Source organism: Ahaetulla prasina, chromosome 2 (genome assembly GCF_028640845.1).
Source record: "Ahaetulla prasina isolate Xishuangbanna chromosome 2, ASM2864084v1, whole genome shotgun sequence".
NCBI lineage: Eukaryota > Metazoa > Chordata > Lepidosauria > Squamata > Colubridae > Ahaetulla > Ahaetulla prasina.
Genome location: NC_080540.1, coordinates 143,856,188 through 143,875,665, shown reverse-complemented (window position 1 = coordinate 143,875,665; position 19,478 = coordinate 143,856,188). Strand labels below are relative to the sequence as shown.

Sequence of the window (19,478 nt, the reverse complement as noted above, 5' to 3'; positions counted from 1 at the left end):
AGTCCTTTGCTATTTCCAGGGTGGCCCCCAAGCCAGATCTAAGCCACCCGCAGGCCGGATCTGGCTCGTAGGCCTTGACTTTGACACCCCTGTTTTATCAGAATATAACTGAAGGGACTTTTCTTGCTATATAGAATTCTGTTTCTCTGAGTGATGGCCTGTGGACTTTTTGTATCCTACAGCAGCATTCAGTACTATCATCTGATAATGCTCACTTCGCTTCTCTTTCACTTTTACATGCCTCCAGCATAACTGTACATATTTTTGGTGAATGATCATTATGAAAAGATTGTTACACATTCAAAACATGATTTCTCTCCTTAACATCCTGTCTTCTAAACAAAGGAAACTCCTGCCAAGGGAAATCTGTTATATGTATATAGTGTACACAATCCCTTTTAAATTATCCTACATTTTCTTCTTTATTTTCTCTACATTTTCTTTGAATACTTGAAATAAGCTGTTACCTGTGCTTCTTGATTAAAACACATTCTCCGCCATCTTGGGGATCCAGGTTGTAGATGTAAAGATGTCCACCAGATGTTGTAACTAAGAGCCGAGGCAACTTTTGGATCCTAATAAAAAATGTACAGGAATGTAGCTGAAACGACCTCTAAATAGGCTGTACCATCTAATTGCCCACACTAGTTTTCCTGGAAAATGGATTTGTAAGGTGAAGATGCTTATGGGAGAGATTTGGCAGCCAAATTTTGTCTATTTCTCTGATTTTAGAGTCCAACAATTACTACAGTATTTTTAATTAATAGTAGGAAATATACACAGGGGTAAAAAAACCTAGAGACACAAAAGGAAGGCAATCCTGTTTAATTGCTGTAGCCCAGTTTACATACGTCGAGAGCACACAGATGTTCCTTTGTCCAGAGAAGTTCAGGCGCACGGTAGCAAAGGCCCGGTCTTGGCTCATCATGCCGGATACTTGAGAAGGGAGGTAGTTGGTGGCAGCCATGAACATCTTGCCCATGTATCCACTCCAGGAGGGAGGTTCTTCTGGACGACTAAGACAAACAAAATGCCAGACTATAACATTCTACTCCAGGAACATCCGTAGGATATAATAACAACAAGGGTCTTCATTTCCAAAAAAACCTAAAGCAGATAATGTCATTATCTCTCCTTCCTCCTCATCAGACTTCCCTGTTTCCCTTTCACTTCACCACTTCAGAGATGGGGACCCTCAGATGTTCCTAACACAGGAATAAAACCCTTATCATTAATGAAATGCAATAGAGGTGGATGGCGTTATGTAAATAACAGCAACAAATCTAAAGTTAAAATATTATTGACATTTGCATCAGCTGTTTAATTATGTGTCACGGTTTAATGTAACACTGTATGCCTAAACCAGGGGTGTCAAACTCTTGTTTCATTGAGGGGCGCATCAGAGTTGTTTGACCTCAGGGGGCCAGGGTGGGCATGGTTAGCTCAACATCACTCGTTGGGGGGCGCCCGTGGTGGCCTGAGCACTCTGCCAGCGGAAACAGGCTCCCAAGCTCTGTTTTCGACTGTCACAGCCTCCTGTGACCCTCTGCCAGTGAAAACGGAGCTCAGGAGGGTTGCACTGTTTTCACTGGCAGAAGCACCACCGGCCAGGCCTTTGCTGTTTCCAGGGCTGCCCTGCGGGCCAGATCTAAGTATCCTGAGAGCCGGATCTGGCCCCCGGGCCTTGAGTTTGACACCCCTGGCCTAAGCAAACCCCTTTCTCACCAAGCACTCAGAGGTGGCACAAAACAGTTTTGTGGTAGGCACAAAGCTTGAATTTCCTCCTTTAAAGCCATCACAGGATGAATCCCGAATATCTCAGTGGGGACAGAGACTTCCATCAAAGCAATCTACTGAAAGATCAGTCTAAGAAAAGCCAACATAAAAGAGGGCATTTTAAAAAGCACCCACTTTATTCCAGCACTGAAGTACTATTGAAAGGAAGTCCTTCGCAGGAGAAGTGTTGTTGTAGAGATATTGGAGGAAGGAATATTAGATATGATCACTGCCTCGAGTAATTTACAAAAATAACAAAACCAAATAATATAAAAGTAAATCGAACTGCCACTGCTGTGAAGAACCTACCTTCAAGTTGCCAGCTGGCTATCTCCACGCCGTGCCTAGTTTGTGCAGGCATCAGCAAGAGCTAGAATAAATCCTGAATGGTTTGGGGTTTGCATATTAATACCCAAACCTTCAACCCAGCTTAACAGTAGGCTGGAAGGAGCCCAAAAAGGACGTTGTTGTGGCATTCACCTCTGGATATTGCAAGCTCAAGACAATGTGGTTCAGAGCTTGTCATGGTAATCTATTTTTGAGGTAAGCTAGGCCAGGGATCTGCAAACTTGGCTCTTTTAAGACTTGTGGACTTCAACTCCCAGAGTTCCTCAGCCAGCTTTGTGAGGAACTCTGGGCTGAGCTCGCGTGCCCATTGATATCGCTATGTGTGCCACCTGTGGCACGTGTGCCATAGGTTCACCATCACGGATATATAGTAACCACCCAAAACCCAAATCCTGCAATCAATTGGCAATAACTTGGATCTGAACAAGTTTTCCACTCTGCTAACAGATTTTCAGAGATGGTCAAACTTGCTGCCAAATCAAAGCTTGAGTGATCCATGTAGAAAAACAACTGTAGCTGATCAGGAGAGATTACTGAAGTAATTCTCCCAATAAGCAAACCCTGGGTTGTCTTTGAGCAGATCTAGGCCTGGTGAGGATTATTTTTCTCAGCTTCCATCTACCATCTACAAGAACCTCTCAAGAGAGACTTCCCTTGCTACAGCTCAGTTTTCAGTGGCACATGCAGCATCATTTTGCTACCCACCTGTCGGTGAGATGCTCCAACTTAAAAATATGCACTGTCTCAGTATTGCTTGAGGCACACAAGAACTGGGAATCCATGCTAAACACAAGGGAGCTGATGTTCACGTACCTAAAGTAAAGGGAAGAAAGAACCTAGACAACTTCAATGGAATAGGAAAAGTTAATAGACTGGTCCAAATAAGCAAGCCGCAGAGGTTCTCCTAAAACGGAAATACATTTTTAAAAAGTCTCATGAGAACATCTCTGAAGAATTGATTGGCTAGGAGCGCAGCAGCCAGATTCTAATCCATTCTTAGCTGTGGGTGTTTCTTGGATGAGATTGGACCAATCTCGCACAATTAAACCGATGTCACAGGATTATTGTTGCAGAGAAAATAGGAGGAATGTGCACTATATAAATTACCCTGACCTCTTGGTTGAAAGGCAGGATAGACTTCTAGCAAATCAAACATCCAGTTTCCCTGTATTTTTAATTCTGTGGGTGCTTCTGCATAAGAATACCCCAAAGTTTTACTACTTTAGAGTAAGAAAAATAATATATAATGTATCACTGAAAAGTTTTCTTTTGAAGGCCTTCCAGAAGATCAGCAGGTTGGGGCCATTCTAATCTTAGGACAGAAGGTCTTCTAAAAGGCAGGAGCTACAGGAGAAAAGGAACATCCCCTGGTCCCTGCCAACCAACATTTTTTTGGCTGACAGGACCTGGAACATGCCCATCCTGCCCATCCTGTTGGACCAGATTGAAAAGATGGAAACAACTAGAAGAAGGGGACCCCCTCAGGTAACCCTCTAAAGCCATGTGGGATGACAACCAGCACAATGAATTGCAAATAACTAGAAAAATCACTGGCAATCAAAGCAGTGACGTTACACGCGCTGAGTAGCTGACACCGTTTTACAACCTGTGCAGCTGCATTCTGTACCATCTGAAGCTTCTGGCTGATTCTTAAAGGTAGCCCCACGTAGCGCTCATATGCTGCAGTAGTTTTCCTTCTTGTTCGGTGATTGGTTCCACTCCGTTTGACAGAAGGACCTGCTGTCTCTCGCTTGTGGGTTGCTTGAGAGTTTGATGCTCTCACTCTACCTCTTTAACATCCACACGAAACTACTGGGTGAGCCCTGGATTCTGCAGGTAAATCTGTCAATGTATTGACTCAGGGTATGAAGGCTGCTCAAATCTGATGATGAGGAAAATCTTTAGCTCAAGACTGAATGGCTGTAACTGGATTGCTGGGTATGGGCTGTTTTCACCATTGCATTTCCCATTTGAAACTAGCATGCCCACCTGGACCCATAGCTATAGCTTGAAGAGCAGATGGGAGCTGTGACCAGGTGAGTTCTGCACAGGTTCACCTTGTATGCTAGCTATACCCTTTCCTTGATCAGAAGGCTCTTCAGATGGTCGCTTATGACCTAATCATCCTGCGGCTGGGACTACTACAATGTACCCTACAAATGGCTGCCCTTGAAAACAATTTGGAGGCTACAGTTGGTCCAAAATACAGTGAGTCCAGCCGGATTTTGATCATGTGACCATAGGGATGCTGCAACGGTTGTTAACTGTGAAAAATGGTCATAAGTCCCTTTTTTCAGTGCTTCTTACAATTTTGAAAGGTTGCGAGCCGAGGACTACTTGTATATGTTTTTAAATATTCTAAGCTGCCCGCTTGAAAAACAGATTAGGGATAGATCACCACGGAGAAATCTGTGTGGTAACTAGAAATCAAAAATGACTTGATGGCACTTATCAATCAAGGAAGTTGCCCGGAATATTTTTTGGATTAGGCAGCCTCCAAATCCAATAAATAACCTGTTATTTCAAGTGAAATAATGACATAAGAGCAGCAGACCAACCTCTTCATTCCTCTCCTGAATTCATAGAGCTTTTGTCCTTCAGGGATGGAAAAAACACGAAAGACGGTTCCCTGAAAGGAAAGATATAAGATACGAAAGTGAAGAGGCAATCAGGCGGGAAGAAATAGCAGCATTTTGCTTTTGGAGAGGAGGCGCTACCTTCCTTTCGACCTTGGGTAGATAACCATTTTGTTAGCAAGGGGCACAGAAAAGTTGTGTCATCAGAGAGGCTAGTAGAGATTCTGCCAGATTAGAGCCACTTTAAGATCATGGAGGTGGGTTTTTTTTAATGATTATGAAATAGGTGGGTTAAAGCTAACAGATGCTCAATGCAGCCATTTTGTTGCTTTTTAACACAAAATGCACCAATTTCAATAATGTGAAACTGGAGAGCCACAGAACTAAGGTACATGCAAACCACAAGGTTGCCCACTTACTGTTCAGCAAGGTAGAATAAATTAAACAGTCCTCAGTGCCAGAAAAGGAGAGGATCTTATTCCACAGAATTGTGTTTTCTCTGCCCTTTTCCTCCTCCTTCTTGCTAGCCATCTCCATCTCTCCACCTGTCCCATTTTCTAATTTGTAAGTTTCTTGGTAGGATCTAATAATAATTATTTTTAAAGTTATCCTAGGAACAATTATAGATAGGTATCAGAGCAAAGTCCATCCTAAGTAAACACAAAATGAATGGATGATTTACTTTCAGCTAATGCCACAGAACATTATTAGAAAGCTGTTGCTTCTAGAGTTTACATCTGAGGAAATACCGTTTAGGATTAAGCAATATGTTTGCCTAGGTTGGGTGGCTACTAATTGGATCATTACATGCTGTCTTAGAACAAGGACTCCTGGTCTCTATGGGATTTGTTCCTAAAAGATACAGGTTCAACCTATTTCTAAATGTATGACCTAGAGCTATTTTCTGTAAATAATGAGTTATATAGTATGTTTAACTCTATCTACTCTGATAGCAGCCTTCAAATAACTGAAAGGTCAACATTGCTCTTATTCCTGAATGCTGGAATGAAGTTAGAGGAAAGCAGATTTCAGTCAAATGTTAGACTATTTTACTCCTAAGGATAGTTCAACAATGAAATTAATTTCTCGGAAAGGTGATAAGATTCTTTCTTCATCGGTCAAGAGATGCATTTAATGTATCTCTTAACCTCTTTATGGATGCTTTAAATCTGAATTCCCACACTGAGCAGAAAGTTGGAAAGTGTGGTCTTTATAGGCCCTTCAAGCTAAACAATTCTAGACTGTTTCCATGCTATTTATCAAAAATTTGTTTGATGAAAACTTTTTCATCAATTTTTTTTTTCACTCCTCTGGGTTCTAAACAGCCTCCTGAATGACCAAGCACTCCAAATGAATAGGACTGTTACACAGATGTGTGTTCAAGTCATGGTCATAAAGGTTATCAGATTTAATTAAGATATCAAATTGAAAATATAGAGCACTAGACCACATTTTTGTCCTATGCTGAAGGTAAAGCAAGACAGCATTAACCTAAGAGAGAAACAACTAAATGAAATAAAAAACTAAATAAAAAACAAAAAAACCAAATGATACGGGGAGAGAAAAAAAACTAAAAGAATTAATGGAGCAGGGGGAACCCCTAAATGAATGAATAAATTTTTGTCCTAGGCTGAAGGGAAAACAAGACAGAGAGAAAAAAACTAAATGAAATTTTATTGATGTAAAGCATGTATACAGCTACCCATCTTTATAGTGATCTCTCGGCAGTTCCCAATAGAGCTTTTACTACAGGGGATAAAAGATACCCAACAGAATCAAATGATAATCCAAATACTCATCTTTTTTAGTTCACTTCCTCTGAGAAAACCCAAGGTCTATTTGTCAGTCTCCCATCACACTGCTGACTTACCTTTTCAGAAGCACTTGCTAGTTTTGACCCTGTAGAGTTGAAAGCCAAGGCTGCGAGGGGCCCTTCATGGGCAGAAATAGAACAAACATCTCTCTGTTAAGCAGGGGGAAAATAAAATATGGCTATAATAATTAAAATACATTTCATCCCCCTGAAGTAAAAAAATACATTGAAATAAAAAATACATTGCCTATCTAACATTATGATATAGGTACATGCAAAATGTACGATGCGTGGAATTATGTATAAAACATCCAGGTTTGGATGCCCAGGTCTAACATGTATATATTCCATCAGTCTTGCACTGAAGATATGTAAGTGGCCCAGGCATAATTTGGAGGGAATCTAAGGAGGGAGTCGGTGAAGAAACAGTGGAGCTGCCAGCAGCATGTAACAGCAGGGAAAGGAAAGTAGTATTGGGTCAATGAGGGGAAGGCCAACATAGACTTGGACTTTTAAGTGATCTTGAATTGAAGTACGGTGGCAGCAATGAAGGGAAGGAGAAGGCAGGCATTGGGATAATCAATAGGTGGGGGCTGGTTCACAGTAACTAGAGGAGAGGAGAGTAAGGTAAATCAGTCTTGCTCTACTCATCTTGCAAGATCTATTTGAGATCTGCTTTGGCAAAACCCTGGACTACTACATGATTCTAACTACAGAAGAACAGGGGACAAGTCAACCAAATTTAGCTGATTCCCCCCCATGGTAGTGTTTGTTCCATGCACCTAACAAAATACATTTTCTCTTTCTTGCATCCCTCCACTTTGAATTAATCATGTTCATGATAGGACTCACACTAAGTTGGAACAACAAATGTGATTATTCAACAGGGGATAGGAAGGAGGGTTGGGGAAACAGTTCGGAAAATAATGGCAGCAAACAATAAAAATAAAGGAAAAAAATCCCAAATGGATTCCAGAGCGTCAAAATAAAAACAACTTTCTGCCCAGCCCTAAGCATATGCTGTATGCTACAAGTGTAATGCTCCTACCTCATTTAAATTCTACTCTCAAGCCAGAGTTACCAAATCTGTGCCCCAGAATATATTTGTGATTCATGTTTGCACCTACCAAAAGGTTTCCATCATACAACACAATCTCGCCAACAACAGGACTACCAGGATATGCCACGTAGGAGTTGGAATGGTTGATGGAAAGTGCACATAAACCTGCCAAGAGAAGAAATAGCATGAAGCACAGGGATAACAGAAGCAAGGAGGTTCATAGGCAATGGCAGGGCTTCTCCTGGAGAAACCTAACCTGTGCTGGACCAGTTCTGGCAACAATAAGCATTCTGGACAAAAACCGTCTGGACTCTTGTGACATCTACAGGTAGCAGATGGTATAGTTCCATTCAGAAACTGCCTTATGCACAGTCACTCATGCGCCTGCTACCTCTCGCTGATTACTGTAATGCTCTCTACATGGGGCTCCCTTGAAGTGCGCCGGAGGCTTCAGTTAGTCCAGAATGCAGCTGCGCTGGTTATAGAGGGAGCTACTGAGCTCCCATGTAACACCGCCTCCTGCGCAGACTGCACTGGCTGCCTGTGGCCTTCCGGTGCACTTTAAGGTGTTGGTTATGACCTTTAAAGCGCCCATGGCTTAGGACCTGGGTACTTACGGGACCGCCTGCTGTTACCACACGCCTCCCACCGACCCGCACGCCCCACAGAGAGGGACTTCTCAGGTGCCGCCCGCCAAACAATGTCGGCTGGCGGCCCCCAGGAAGGGCCTTCTGTGGGGCTCCCACACTCTGGAACGAGCTTCCCCGGTTTACGCCAAATACCTGACCTTCAGACATTTCGTCGCGAACTCAAGACTCATCTTTTTATCCGCTCGGGGCTGGCTTAAATTGGGATTTTAATGTTAAATTTATTAATTTTAAACGGGGTTTTAGTATGGTAAATTTTAATTACTGGGCTAATTTAATAAGTTTTTTAAATCGTATTTTAAACCTGTATATTGTATTGTCGGTTTTATTATGCCTGTACACCGCCCTGAGTCCTTCGGGAGAAGGGCGGTATAAAAATAAAATAAAATAAATAAATAAATAAATAAATAGTGATCTCTCGGAGGTTCCCAATAGAGCTTTTACTAGAGGGGGATAAAAGATACCCAACAGAATCAAATGATAATCCAAATACTCATCTTTTTTAGTTCACTTCCTCTGAGAAAACCCAAGGTCTATTTGTCAGTCTCCCATCACACTGCTGACTTACCTTTTCAGAAGCACTTGCTAGTTTTGACCCTGTAGAGTTGAAAGCCAAGGCTGCGAGGGGCCCTTCATGGGCAGAAATAGAACAAACATCTCTCTGTTAAGCAGGGGGGAAATAAAATATGGCTATAATAATTAAAATACATTTCATCCCCCTGAAGTAAAAAAATACATTGAAATAAAAAATACATTGCCTATCTAACATTATGATATAGGTACATGCAAAATGTACGATGCGTGGAATTATGTATAAAACATCCAGGTTTGGATGCCCAGGTCTAACATGTATATATTCCATCAGTCTTGCACTGAAGATATGTAAGTGGTCCAGGCATAATTTGGAGGGAATCCAAGGAGGGAGTCAGTGAAGAAACAGTGGAGCTGCCAGCAGCATGTAACAGCAAGGAAAGGAAAGTAGTATTGGGTCAATGAGGGGAAGGCCAACATAGACTTGGACTTTTAAATGATCTTGAATTGAAGTATGGTGGCAGCAATGAAGGGAAGGAGAAGGCAGGCATTGGGATAATCAATAGGTGGGGGCTGGTTCACAGTAACTAGAGGAGAGGAGAGTAAGGTAAATCAGTCTTGCTCTACTCATCTTGCAAGATCTATTTGAGATCTGCTTTGGCAAAACCCTGGACTACTACATGATTCTAACTACAGAAGAACAGGGGACAAGTCAACCAAATTTAGCTGAATCCCCCCCCCCCCATGGTAGTGTTTATTCCATGCACATAACAAAATACATTTTCTCTTTCTTGCATCCCTCCACTTTGAATTAATCATGTTCATGATAGGACTCACACTAAGTTGGAACAACAAATGTGATTATTCAACAGGGGATAGGAAGGAGGGTTGGGGAAACAGTTCGGAAAATAATGGCAGCAAACAATAAAAATAAAGGAAAAAAATCCCAAATGGATTCCAGAGCGTCAAAATAAAAACAACTTTCTGCCCAGCCCTAAGCATATGCTGTATGCTACAAGTGTAATGCTCCTACCTCATTTAAATTCTACTCTCAAGCCAGAGTTACCAAATCTGTGCCCCAGAATATATTTGTGATTCATGTTTGCACCTACCAAAAGGTTTCCATCATACAACACAATCTCGCCAACAACAGGACTACCAGGATATGCCACGTAGGAGTTGGAATGGTTGATGGAAAGTGCACATAAACCTGCCAAGAGAAGAAATAGCATGAAGCGCAGGGATAACAGAAGCAAGGAGGTTCATAGGCAATGGCAGGGCTTCTCCTGGAGAAACCTAACCTGTGCTGGACCAGTTCTGGCAACAATAAGCATTCTGGACAAAAACCGTCTGGACTCTTGTGACATCTACAGGTAGCAGATGGTATAGTTCCATTCAGAAACTGCCCAGCAAATGTGACATTGGGATTGATTTCCCCCGTCACATATCCACCCTTAAACTGGATGGCTTTTCCTTTATGTGGCCATTGAGTTTCAGAGATCATCGGGGAGATACCAATGGAATCCTCCTGGGAATTGCTGGCGAAGCTAGTTTCATGGTCTGACGCACAACAGGCACAGCAAAAGAATGTGCGTAGGCAAAGAATGAATTCACTTGGATCTGAGTGCTTTTGTTACTATACCGGAAAAAGATCAGCAGGCACTCTAAGCAGAAAGAGTAGAAAGCAGAAGCAAAAAACAGAAATTGTTCCAAAACTATAGGACAGCAATTTTAAGATTTATTGCATAATGGTTATCAACTATGTAAAGAGATACCCACCAATCAAACACTATATTCAGCATTATTCCCATTTGTTTCCTTATTTTTATCACTTTATGAAGGCGAATTAAAATGTGTATCATATTAGCGATAACAAAGGATCTTCATTGATTCAAAATCTTTGTATACTTTTCAAAATCCCATCATTGGATTTCTTGTCATAACTGTTTAGAATTCTTCAGTATCTTGCTTATATTTCCAAAGTTGTTCTAACTTTCTAAGTCGGGCCAAAGGTGTTTTTTTTTCAAAAGAGAGATGGATTTTCTTGGGTTTTTTCTTTGAAAATGTTTTGCTTCTCAACCAAGCTGCTTTTTCAGGTCACAACCATGACCTGGATAGTCGAGAATCTCCATAGACAACTTTCCAAGTCACTTTGTATTTTGTTTAAAGCAAAACCCCAAAGCCATTTCAATAAAAAAGGAGGTCAAATTAGGGGTCACTAATTGTATCTCTTTTCAAAGATCCTCTTGGATTCCTTGAAAAAATTATTAACCACTTACAGATCCTATCTTTCCAATACCGCAGAATTGCTTGTTTCATTAAATCGTTTCCTAGTGACATTCAAAAATCCTTGTTCACAATTATTTACATGCAAAAGACTCCATTTATTCAAAATAATCTGTTCTGAGTTTGAAATGCCTATTCTGGAAATGTCTCAGCCTAAAACAGGCCTATTTTAAGCTCAAAACACCTGTTTTAAGTTCAGAATATCTGAAAGCGCATTGGGCACTTCCATTAAAACTACAAAACCAAATGGCATGATACCATATTCACCCGTTTTCCACTCTGCTCCCACATATTGGGTTCAGTCTTGACTGTTGAGGGGCACCTATTTGGGGAGAAATCCAATGCACGCTCTTGTGCCCTCCTGATTGTGGACTCGTTTGTCCTTTAAGCTCACACTCTTGTGCACCACTGATGCAGTTCAAAACACACTTCATTGCAAAGATGTATTTGCCAATTTGAGCTGTCTATTGAGCCCCCCCTCCACCCCCCCCCACCCAAATAGGTTGCCAAATGAAATATAAAATACCATTTTCATTATTATTTTTATTGAGCAAAAGTTGTATGCCTGATGGCTTTTATTTATTTAATCAATTTAATAAGTTGCGGAACTCAAAAGTCAATTTCCAGCAGTTTACACCATAAAGTATAAAAAAATCATAAAAGCCAATAAAAACACACAAAATTACCAGAAAACAATAGGTGTGGTGATGACCATCCAAAGGCCCTTTTTGTTCAGATGTATTTATAAATGCTAGCTGGGCTTTGTCCGGTTGGGCCTGGGGATTTGGGATTTGTCGCAAGGGAACGCACAATGCTGAAATTGTTCCATGCTTTGTTCCAACGGAATGTTCTCTGTTTGGCTGTTGCGTTAAGCTCAAAACAAAACCCGTTTTCCATTTTGTGCACCTTCACTCTTTTTCACACACAAAAACCTTACTGCATCCAGTATCCCCATCTTCTGCAACCCACTTGACCCGATCGTTCTGCTTGTTTCAGCAGTGAGCATAATTCCACGCTAGCTACTGATTCTAGCAAATGAGGGATGATTCTGCAGCACACACAGATAATCCAGTTGAAGATTCAGAAAGTGTCAGAAAGCAGAGAAAAGCCTACTCTGCACAGATCAGGCCTCTCCAACTTGCTCCATGTGTTGGACCCACAACTCCAAGAATCCTTGGGCAACTGCTGGGCTGGAAAGACAAAACTAAAGATTCACAAACCTGCTCCATTAAGGCTCCTTAAGTCTTTCATTCCCATACTTTACTTTTTCTCCATCCTATAAAGTCCCTTCCTGGCCTACAGGCAAACTTAACACCATAAATACAAAACCATTGATATTTGCAAATGTCATAATAGTCCAGCCACAGATGAGGAGTAAGTCCTTGTGTTAATAAACATTCTCTTTGTATTTCTAATGCTAATTGGTCTTGGGCCAAACGTAATATTTAGCAGGTTGTGTTCACAGCATTGACATGATACCACGGGAGACAGGAGGTATGGATGTATGTCATCCTGGGACCAATTTTATGTTGCTTTAAGGAAAAGCAAAGTTATTAGAACACAGCAGCCTGCAATTACTGCAGGTTCAAGCCCGGCCCAAGGTTGACTCAGCCTTCCATCCTTTATAAGGTAGGTAAAATGAGGACCCAGATTGTTGGGGGGGCAATAAGTTGACTTTGTAAAAAATATACAAATAGAATGAGACTATTGCCTTATACACTGTAAGCCGCCCTGAGTCGTCGGAGAAGGGAGGGATATAAATGTAAACCAAAAAAAAAACTATAATGAGTGACCATAAATTGCATTTTTACAAATTTAAGGTGCCAAGAGCACAAGGGGATAACATGTCATTGATGACATCCCCAGAAAGGCTGATCTAGAACTGATCAAGTTACTCCTTTTTGTTAAAATAAAATAGGTGTATTAAATTTAAAAGATGTTTAGCACACCTAATCCTGTAGGAGGAGTGGCAGAACTTGGTGGCGGAATAAAAAGAGGGATCAGCCTAGAATCCTTACATAGGCACAAGAGGACTTTAATTCCATTGACCCTTATCTAACCCCAAGCAGCAACAGTTATTTGAGAAGATTCCTAAAAGATAGGGGTTTTTTTTAGCAATAAATCAATATGTTTGGACCTTCATGTGTAGCCTGTGGTCTTTCCTGCCTGATAAATTCACTGCTATTTTCCTTTTCTAAAAATGGGTTTTTACATTTTCAGAATCTGACAATTTGTTGACATATTTCAGCTGAATGTTTCAGAGGTTTGGAGTCACAACAGTCCTATACATCCTGTAGTTTGCTCATTCCCTCAGTCAGAACAATCCAAGCTCCCAAACTGTCATTTTTGTTGATGGTTTAGGACAGGGGTCTCCAACCTTGGCAACTTTAAGACTTGTGGACTTCAACTCCTAGAGTTCCTCAGCCAGCTTTGCTTTGCTGACTGGGGAATTCTGGGAGTTGAAGTCCACAAGTCTTAAAAGTTGCCAAGTTGGAGACCCCTGGTTTAGGATACTTCGTTGTAAAACAGAAACTATTCTCCGGGGAAGAAAAAAAATTCCCATCTTGAAAAAGTCTGTTGCTATGCTGGGAAAATCTATTAAGTTCAGTTTTATTCTGGCTCCCATTTTCTGAAACACAAGTTCAATTTGGCCTGCATCCTTATTAGTGTGTAATTTTTATAAATTGCAAGTACATATATTTAGGTTTTAATTGCTGAAGTATATGTAGCACTTAAGTTTTTCAATACTTAGCTTCATTTCAAAATTCAGAAAAGCACAGAATGCTGGGGGTGGGGGACATTATTTTTGAAAGTGCATGTATAAACAATATCAGCATGAAAACAAAATTTCAGGAACTTCTCTATTGTATAAATTCTTGTCTGACTTTTTGGACATTAAAAATGAACCAAACAAGTAAGATAAAATTAATGGGGGAACCCAATTAAGTGGGGAACTGCTGGTCTGCCATCCACCCATAACCTCCTTGCCAGTCCTCCTATTATTTACAATGATAGGTGTACTTGCAAGTTATTGATATTCCTTAGTCTTAGAAAAGTTAGTCCTCGACTTACATTTAGTGACCATTTAAAGTTACTGAACAAAGTGACTTATCAACATTTTTCACACTTATGACCATTACAGCATCCCTAGGGTCACATTATCAAAATTTAGATGCTTGACAACTGACTCATATTTATGACGGTTGCAATGTCCGAGGATCACGTGACCAACTTTCACAACCTTCCGAAGAGCAGAAGTCAATGGGGGAAGCCAGATTCACTTAACAACCAGGTTGCTAATTTCGCAACTGCAGTGCTTCACTTAACAACTGTGGCAAGAAAGATCCTAAAATGGGGCAAAACTCCCTTAACAAACGTCTCACTTAGCCACAGAAATGTTGGGCTCGTAAGTCGAGGGCTACCCATGTAGCCAATATCAGCCCACAGCAAATGGCTGCTAGCTGGACTGGATGGGGAAAGCAAAAAAGCATCTTGCCTCAGAATAACTGAAGCTGCCATTGACACATACCTTCTTCAGAGTTTCCACTGAAGTCAGGACACGTTTGTGGCAATAGAGACTAAGCTGAGCATTAGTTTAGGGAGCAGAAGTGGGCAGAGGTCTTGCTAATTACAGAGGGACATGTTGCAATAACCCCGGGAAAGCTATAATGATGTAAACTTACAACAGTTAGAACAGGACACAAAGAAAGCAATACTTAATCTGTTAGTTTACAGCTATAGTTAGAAGTAATAACAAGACCAAACTATTCCGATAGCAGAAAGCGGCAGGAGCATTTTTCTACTGGCGCTATGAAGAGAAGAAGAACAGAAAGATTCTTCTTTTCACAAAGCCCACTACTCTTCTTTGGCAAGTCATGCTTGTTCCCTTACCTGTAGTGTTAGGAGGGGTGTTCAGGATTGTTTTTAGAAGCTTCATGTCTTTAATGTTATGAATATAAATAGATTCTTCCAAGCAAACAATCAGTCTCTGCAAGGATAAAAAAAAATGAAAACAAAACTTGTTATTCAGACATGAGAAAGACCCCAAGTGTTGCCGGAATCCATTAGGGCATTCCAGAAGGATTCAGTCACAGGATAACTCAAACTGCCTTCGAGGGAGTAAATAAGAGGAACTCCTTATTTTGATATGCATTGCATAACTATATCATTTTTTCTTCAGTAATTTTTTGTGTGGAAAGATGATTATCAAAGACTACAAACATGCCATATTTGTTTTTGAAAACAGAGATAGATATACGGTAACTCAGAAATAGCATCTCACACATCAGTCCCTATAGTTCTGTGACATGGGAGTGTTACCTTTACAAAAATGATTTACCTCAAGTAAATCAAGCTCAGTTTGTTATGATGATTCCATAACGTTTTTCTAGAATCCTACGTTTGAAAAGGATTTTGAAGGTTTTCTAGTGCAGCCACCTCCCAAGGCAGGAATCCTCAGATCATCCGAGACAAATGACTGTTTAATGTTTGCTTGAAAACCTCCAAAGATGGAATATAATTAACAGACTTCACTTGCATTCTTGGCATGGTGAACAGATTTGATTTGCCACAGTGTCCTTGTGCCCACTCTTATTTTAAAATGTCATGAAATTTCAATCTTATTTTTCAATATATATTTTTTTACTTTATGTTGGGATAATATGCTCAACATTTAGGAGCATAATGGTGATTATAGCATATATAGGAGCTGTTGTAGTTTCTGTACTATGAAATGGAAAGAACTGGAACAATGAATCAGTGGACACACTTGCTCCAAAATTACTTGACTGTATTATATACTTCTAGCTATCAAGATAATGCTGAGCTGTGCAGAATATTTAGAAAATTGCATTTATTGAAGCTGCTGCAATCCTGTATTCATTTACCTGGAGATCAACTCCATTAAACTTATTGGGACTTATTTCTGAACCTATATTAACTGTACTGAAGATATATATTAGCCAATTCAGCTAATTATTGAATAACCTAAAGAAAACTAGTCAATTACAAGAAAAATCCTAATACTGCAAATGATTTTCTCTTTTTCCAGAATCTGTGCATATTAAAAACAGGAGCAAAGTATCATCTCTGACAAATTGCTAATGGTAGAACTATAACTAAGTTGTGACCATTTACTTACAACAATCTAAAGCTTTCTCAAGGAAGACACAGAAGCCATTTACAGGATCTATGAGGAGTGGGGGCAAAGAACACAAAGCATCTGAAATCGCCCTAACAATGAGCCTGGTATCCTGGGGCCTCTGAAATGTAATTTTTTAAAGGAGGAAAGTTAGTTCATAAAACCCAAATTTGAAATTATTGCAAAAATAGGATTCAGTACTTAAATCCTTCAATTTTTTTTTAGAAAAAAAAACTTTTTTCTAGCTACAGCATTCCAAACAAGGACTGTCAAGTGATTGAACCATGTTATTTCAATAAACATGTTATTTCCAGATAATCTAGCACTGTATTTTCCAGTACCTCATACACAATGCTAAAGTAATCAGATTTTCCACTAAAATGATTCATGCAGAAGAAAGTGTATTCTGAGCTTGTGTACTGTAGTCCGCCAGCAGCCTGCGGAGCTGGCAGCGAAGTCAGACAGTGAGGAGGCTGGGGAGGACAATGGGTCCGTCCTGGAGTCAGGGGAAGGCCCCGACGAGGGCTCTGCGTTGAAGGCAGAGATGGGGCCAGAGCCATCTGGGAGCAATGCACGGGTTCCGGAGCCTCCAGAGGTGGACAGCAGAGAGGCAGAGGAGCCTGTTCCTACTGCATGCATGCGAAGAGCTGCCAGAAGGCAAAAGCAGCTAAAGCAAAAAGGACGACTTAGGAGTAAGGCCAGGAGATGACTGGCCCCTCCCATAAGGCTTAAAAGAACAGCAAAGGCTCTTGGGCTTTTTGTAGGAAAGCAACGTTGCTACAATTGTTTCTTGTCAGCGTCTCCTGTTTCTGAACTTCGTGTTCTTGCCAAGAAAAGCCTTTGGCAGGGTGCCAAAGAAGACAAAGTTTTGTGATAAGGCCGAAGGACTTTGTTTTGGACTTAATTTGGATTAAGCTAAGAATGAAGTAATTCTCAGCTGTTCTAATAAAATATGTTTGTTTAGGACTGATTGTGTCTGGTAATAAATACTTGGGCCTAGGTCACAATATTGTGTCAGTATCAGTGGTAAGTTTGGATTTTGCAATGAAATACTCTGCTTTTATAAATTCTAGGATTCCCTGTGAGATCAATGTGCTACCTATATAAAGATCACCACTTGCTGCCTGAAGCTGGCTACTTATTTAAGCATAAACCAATATTCCCTTGTATTATTTCCCCATATCTCCTCATATCCCATTTTATTTCTAAATCCTTAAAAAAATTGGTCTGATGACCAAAAATGCACATGGTATTCCTAGGAATCCGTTTATACACTGATCACTAAGCTCTGAGTAAAAAGAGAGAGTTCCACATGCCAGGGAAAAAGAATTTTAAAATTACATTGAATGCTTTACAATTGGTTTAGCTATACCAGGGTTCTCCAACCTTGGCAACTTTAAGCCTGGAGGACTTCAACTCCCAGAATTCCCCAGCCAGCTGGCTGGGGAATTCTGGGAGTTGAAGTCCTCTAGGCTTAAAGTTGCCAAGGTTGCAGAGCCCTGAGGTAGACTACAAAGTGCCCCTGAAGAAAGGATATATCCAAAATTCATCAAGACTTTCCCAAGCATTTGGGAATTTTTCCCCTCTATTCTCTATAGTTTTAGCACTTGCCCTCCTCTTCTTACAATGAATTCTGATCAGTGTGAGGGTTCAAAATAACATCCCAGTACTATGCCAACCTTGAGACTAGATTCTCAGATGAGAATTTAACACCATACATGCTGTTTTGTAACGGGCCATGTGCTTAAACTTAAGTTTTAGATTCCAGTCAGACTCAATTCTAAGTGCCAACAAGAAAACAGTATTTAGTCCAGAAGCACGTTGTTCAGAATTCTGGGAGCTGAAGTCCATACATCTTAAAACTGCCATGTTTGAAAAACACTGGTCTAGATCCAGTATCCCACATTCCTACTGGGATGAGAGAAAAAAAATCCATGGAAAAAGGGATATTTGCATACTTCACCTAGCACACAAAAAAAGGATATTAGAAAGACAAAAAGGATAACTGAACAAGAGTAAAATGGTTCCATCATAAAGAACAACTTGGGAAACTGTAGAGATTCGGTTAAGGCAGTTGCTACAAAGCAAGTAAAAAACATAGTTTTTTTTTCTGACCGTAAAAACAGCAGAAACATATGTGTCTCTCTCAAGATCACACTATTTCATTACATGAAAAGGTCAGGACAAGTAAAAAAAAAATCCTACCATGCATAGTATATTCTTAGCTTTTGAAATTTAATTCCCATAGGATTGGCTGTGTTTACAACAAAAACAAAGTGTTCTGTCACTTGAAAGATCAAAAAATCTCTTACTGAATACGTTTTTGTAGATAACAATCTAGCTGATATATTTAGAGAAGCAGACTGTGATTATAATTGAAAAATGTGTATGGAATAATCAGTTAGCCTATCCAATGACAAAATACTTTGTTGCTGCAATGGTGGTGAACTTAAGAAGTACCGTAATTAGTTGTAAATTTTGAGTTTTCAAAGGATTAAACACATTTTTTAATAAGGCTTCATGTCCAACCAGCATTCTCAAATGTTCAGAACAAACAGTGGAAGGGCAATACCTTCATTCCCTGCTTAAATCCCAAAAGGATCCTGGTGGATCTTCCTTAAATGATGGTTTATAAAATTGGTCTGATAGAAAATGGCAATTTTTAAAAGTCAATTTTCAAAAGTTAGGTACAAGTATCCAAAATTCTAGAATCTTCTTGTTGAGAATTAGAATTTGACGCAATTCAACAAAACAGGCTCTTAGTTTCAGTGGAACAACCCATATTCATGTTCCCATTTTTAAAAAATTCTGTTTATAAACTATCATACCCTTTCGCCAACTGGAAACCAGATTTGATTTTGCCAAACATATGTGACTAATAATGATCTGGCAATAAAGGGCTTCATCAGCTTAATTTAAAAGGATTCCTCTATTCTAAAATACTAAAAATTTCCATGCATGTGTCCAATCAAGAAAAATAACTGCACAAAGACTCTTATACTTTTCATTATTTGCAACAATAACATTTCACAGTTTTCATCATAATGTCCTTAGCACTTTATATTAACGACTACAGCCATGCTTGACAGACGATATTCTTCACTTATTGTATTAGATGCTGTGACTATAATACATTAGAAGGGAGATGTACTGTGAAGGCAAATAGATCAGAGCCCCCCAATTTTTGGGGTACCAGGGACCAGTTCCATGGAGAGGTTTTTCCACAGACCAGTGAGGGTTTGGTTTGGTTTGGTTTCATGTGCTGCCTACATCCCACAGATGGGGTTTCGCTTGTTTGCGC

At 40.2% G+C, this 19,478-nt stretch overlaps 2 protein-coding genes across 4 annotated transcripts in view; one reads left to right on the top strand and one right to left on the bottom strand.

The window, feature by feature from the left end:
* Positions 1–19,478, bottom strand: part of WIPI1 (WD repeat domain, phosphoinositide interacting 1) — a 45,574-nt gene that overhangs the window by 7,738 nt on the left and 18,358 nt on the right. Inside the window, exons 4-10 of the mRNA XM_058170418.1 lie at positions 14,929–15,025; positions 9,864–9,961; positions 8,789–8,881; positions 4,683–4,753; positions 2,830–2,937; positions 852–1,016; positions 468–575 (exon numbers count right to left, since the gene is read on the bottom strand). Of these exons, the coding sequence (XP_058026401.1) occupies positions 468–575; positions 852–1,016; positions 2,830–2,937; positions 4,683–4,753; positions 8,789–8,881; positions 9,864–9,961; positions 14,929–15,025 (740 nt within the window). The remainder of the gene's footprint in view (positions 1–467; positions 576–851; positions 1,017–2,829; positions 2,938–4,682; positions 4,754–8,788; positions 8,882–9,863; positions 9,962–14,928; positions 15,026–19,478) is intronic.
* The window catches only part of ARSG (arylsulfatase G), a 157,195-nt gene that overhangs the window by 123,467 nt on the left and 14,250 nt on the right, over positions 1–19,478 (top strand). The window contains exon 12 of one of the 3 annotated variants that reach the window (XM_058170402.1): positions 16,088–17,090. The exons of the other annotated variants lie outside the window; for them this stretch is intronic. Within the exon in view, the coding sequence (XP_058026385.1) occupies positions 16,088–16,140 (53 nt within the window). The 3' untranslated portion in view covers positions 16,141–17,090. Of the gene's footprint in view, positions 1–16,087; positions 17,091–19,478 lie in introns of those variants that run through there. 3 annotated transcript variants of the gene reach the window in all.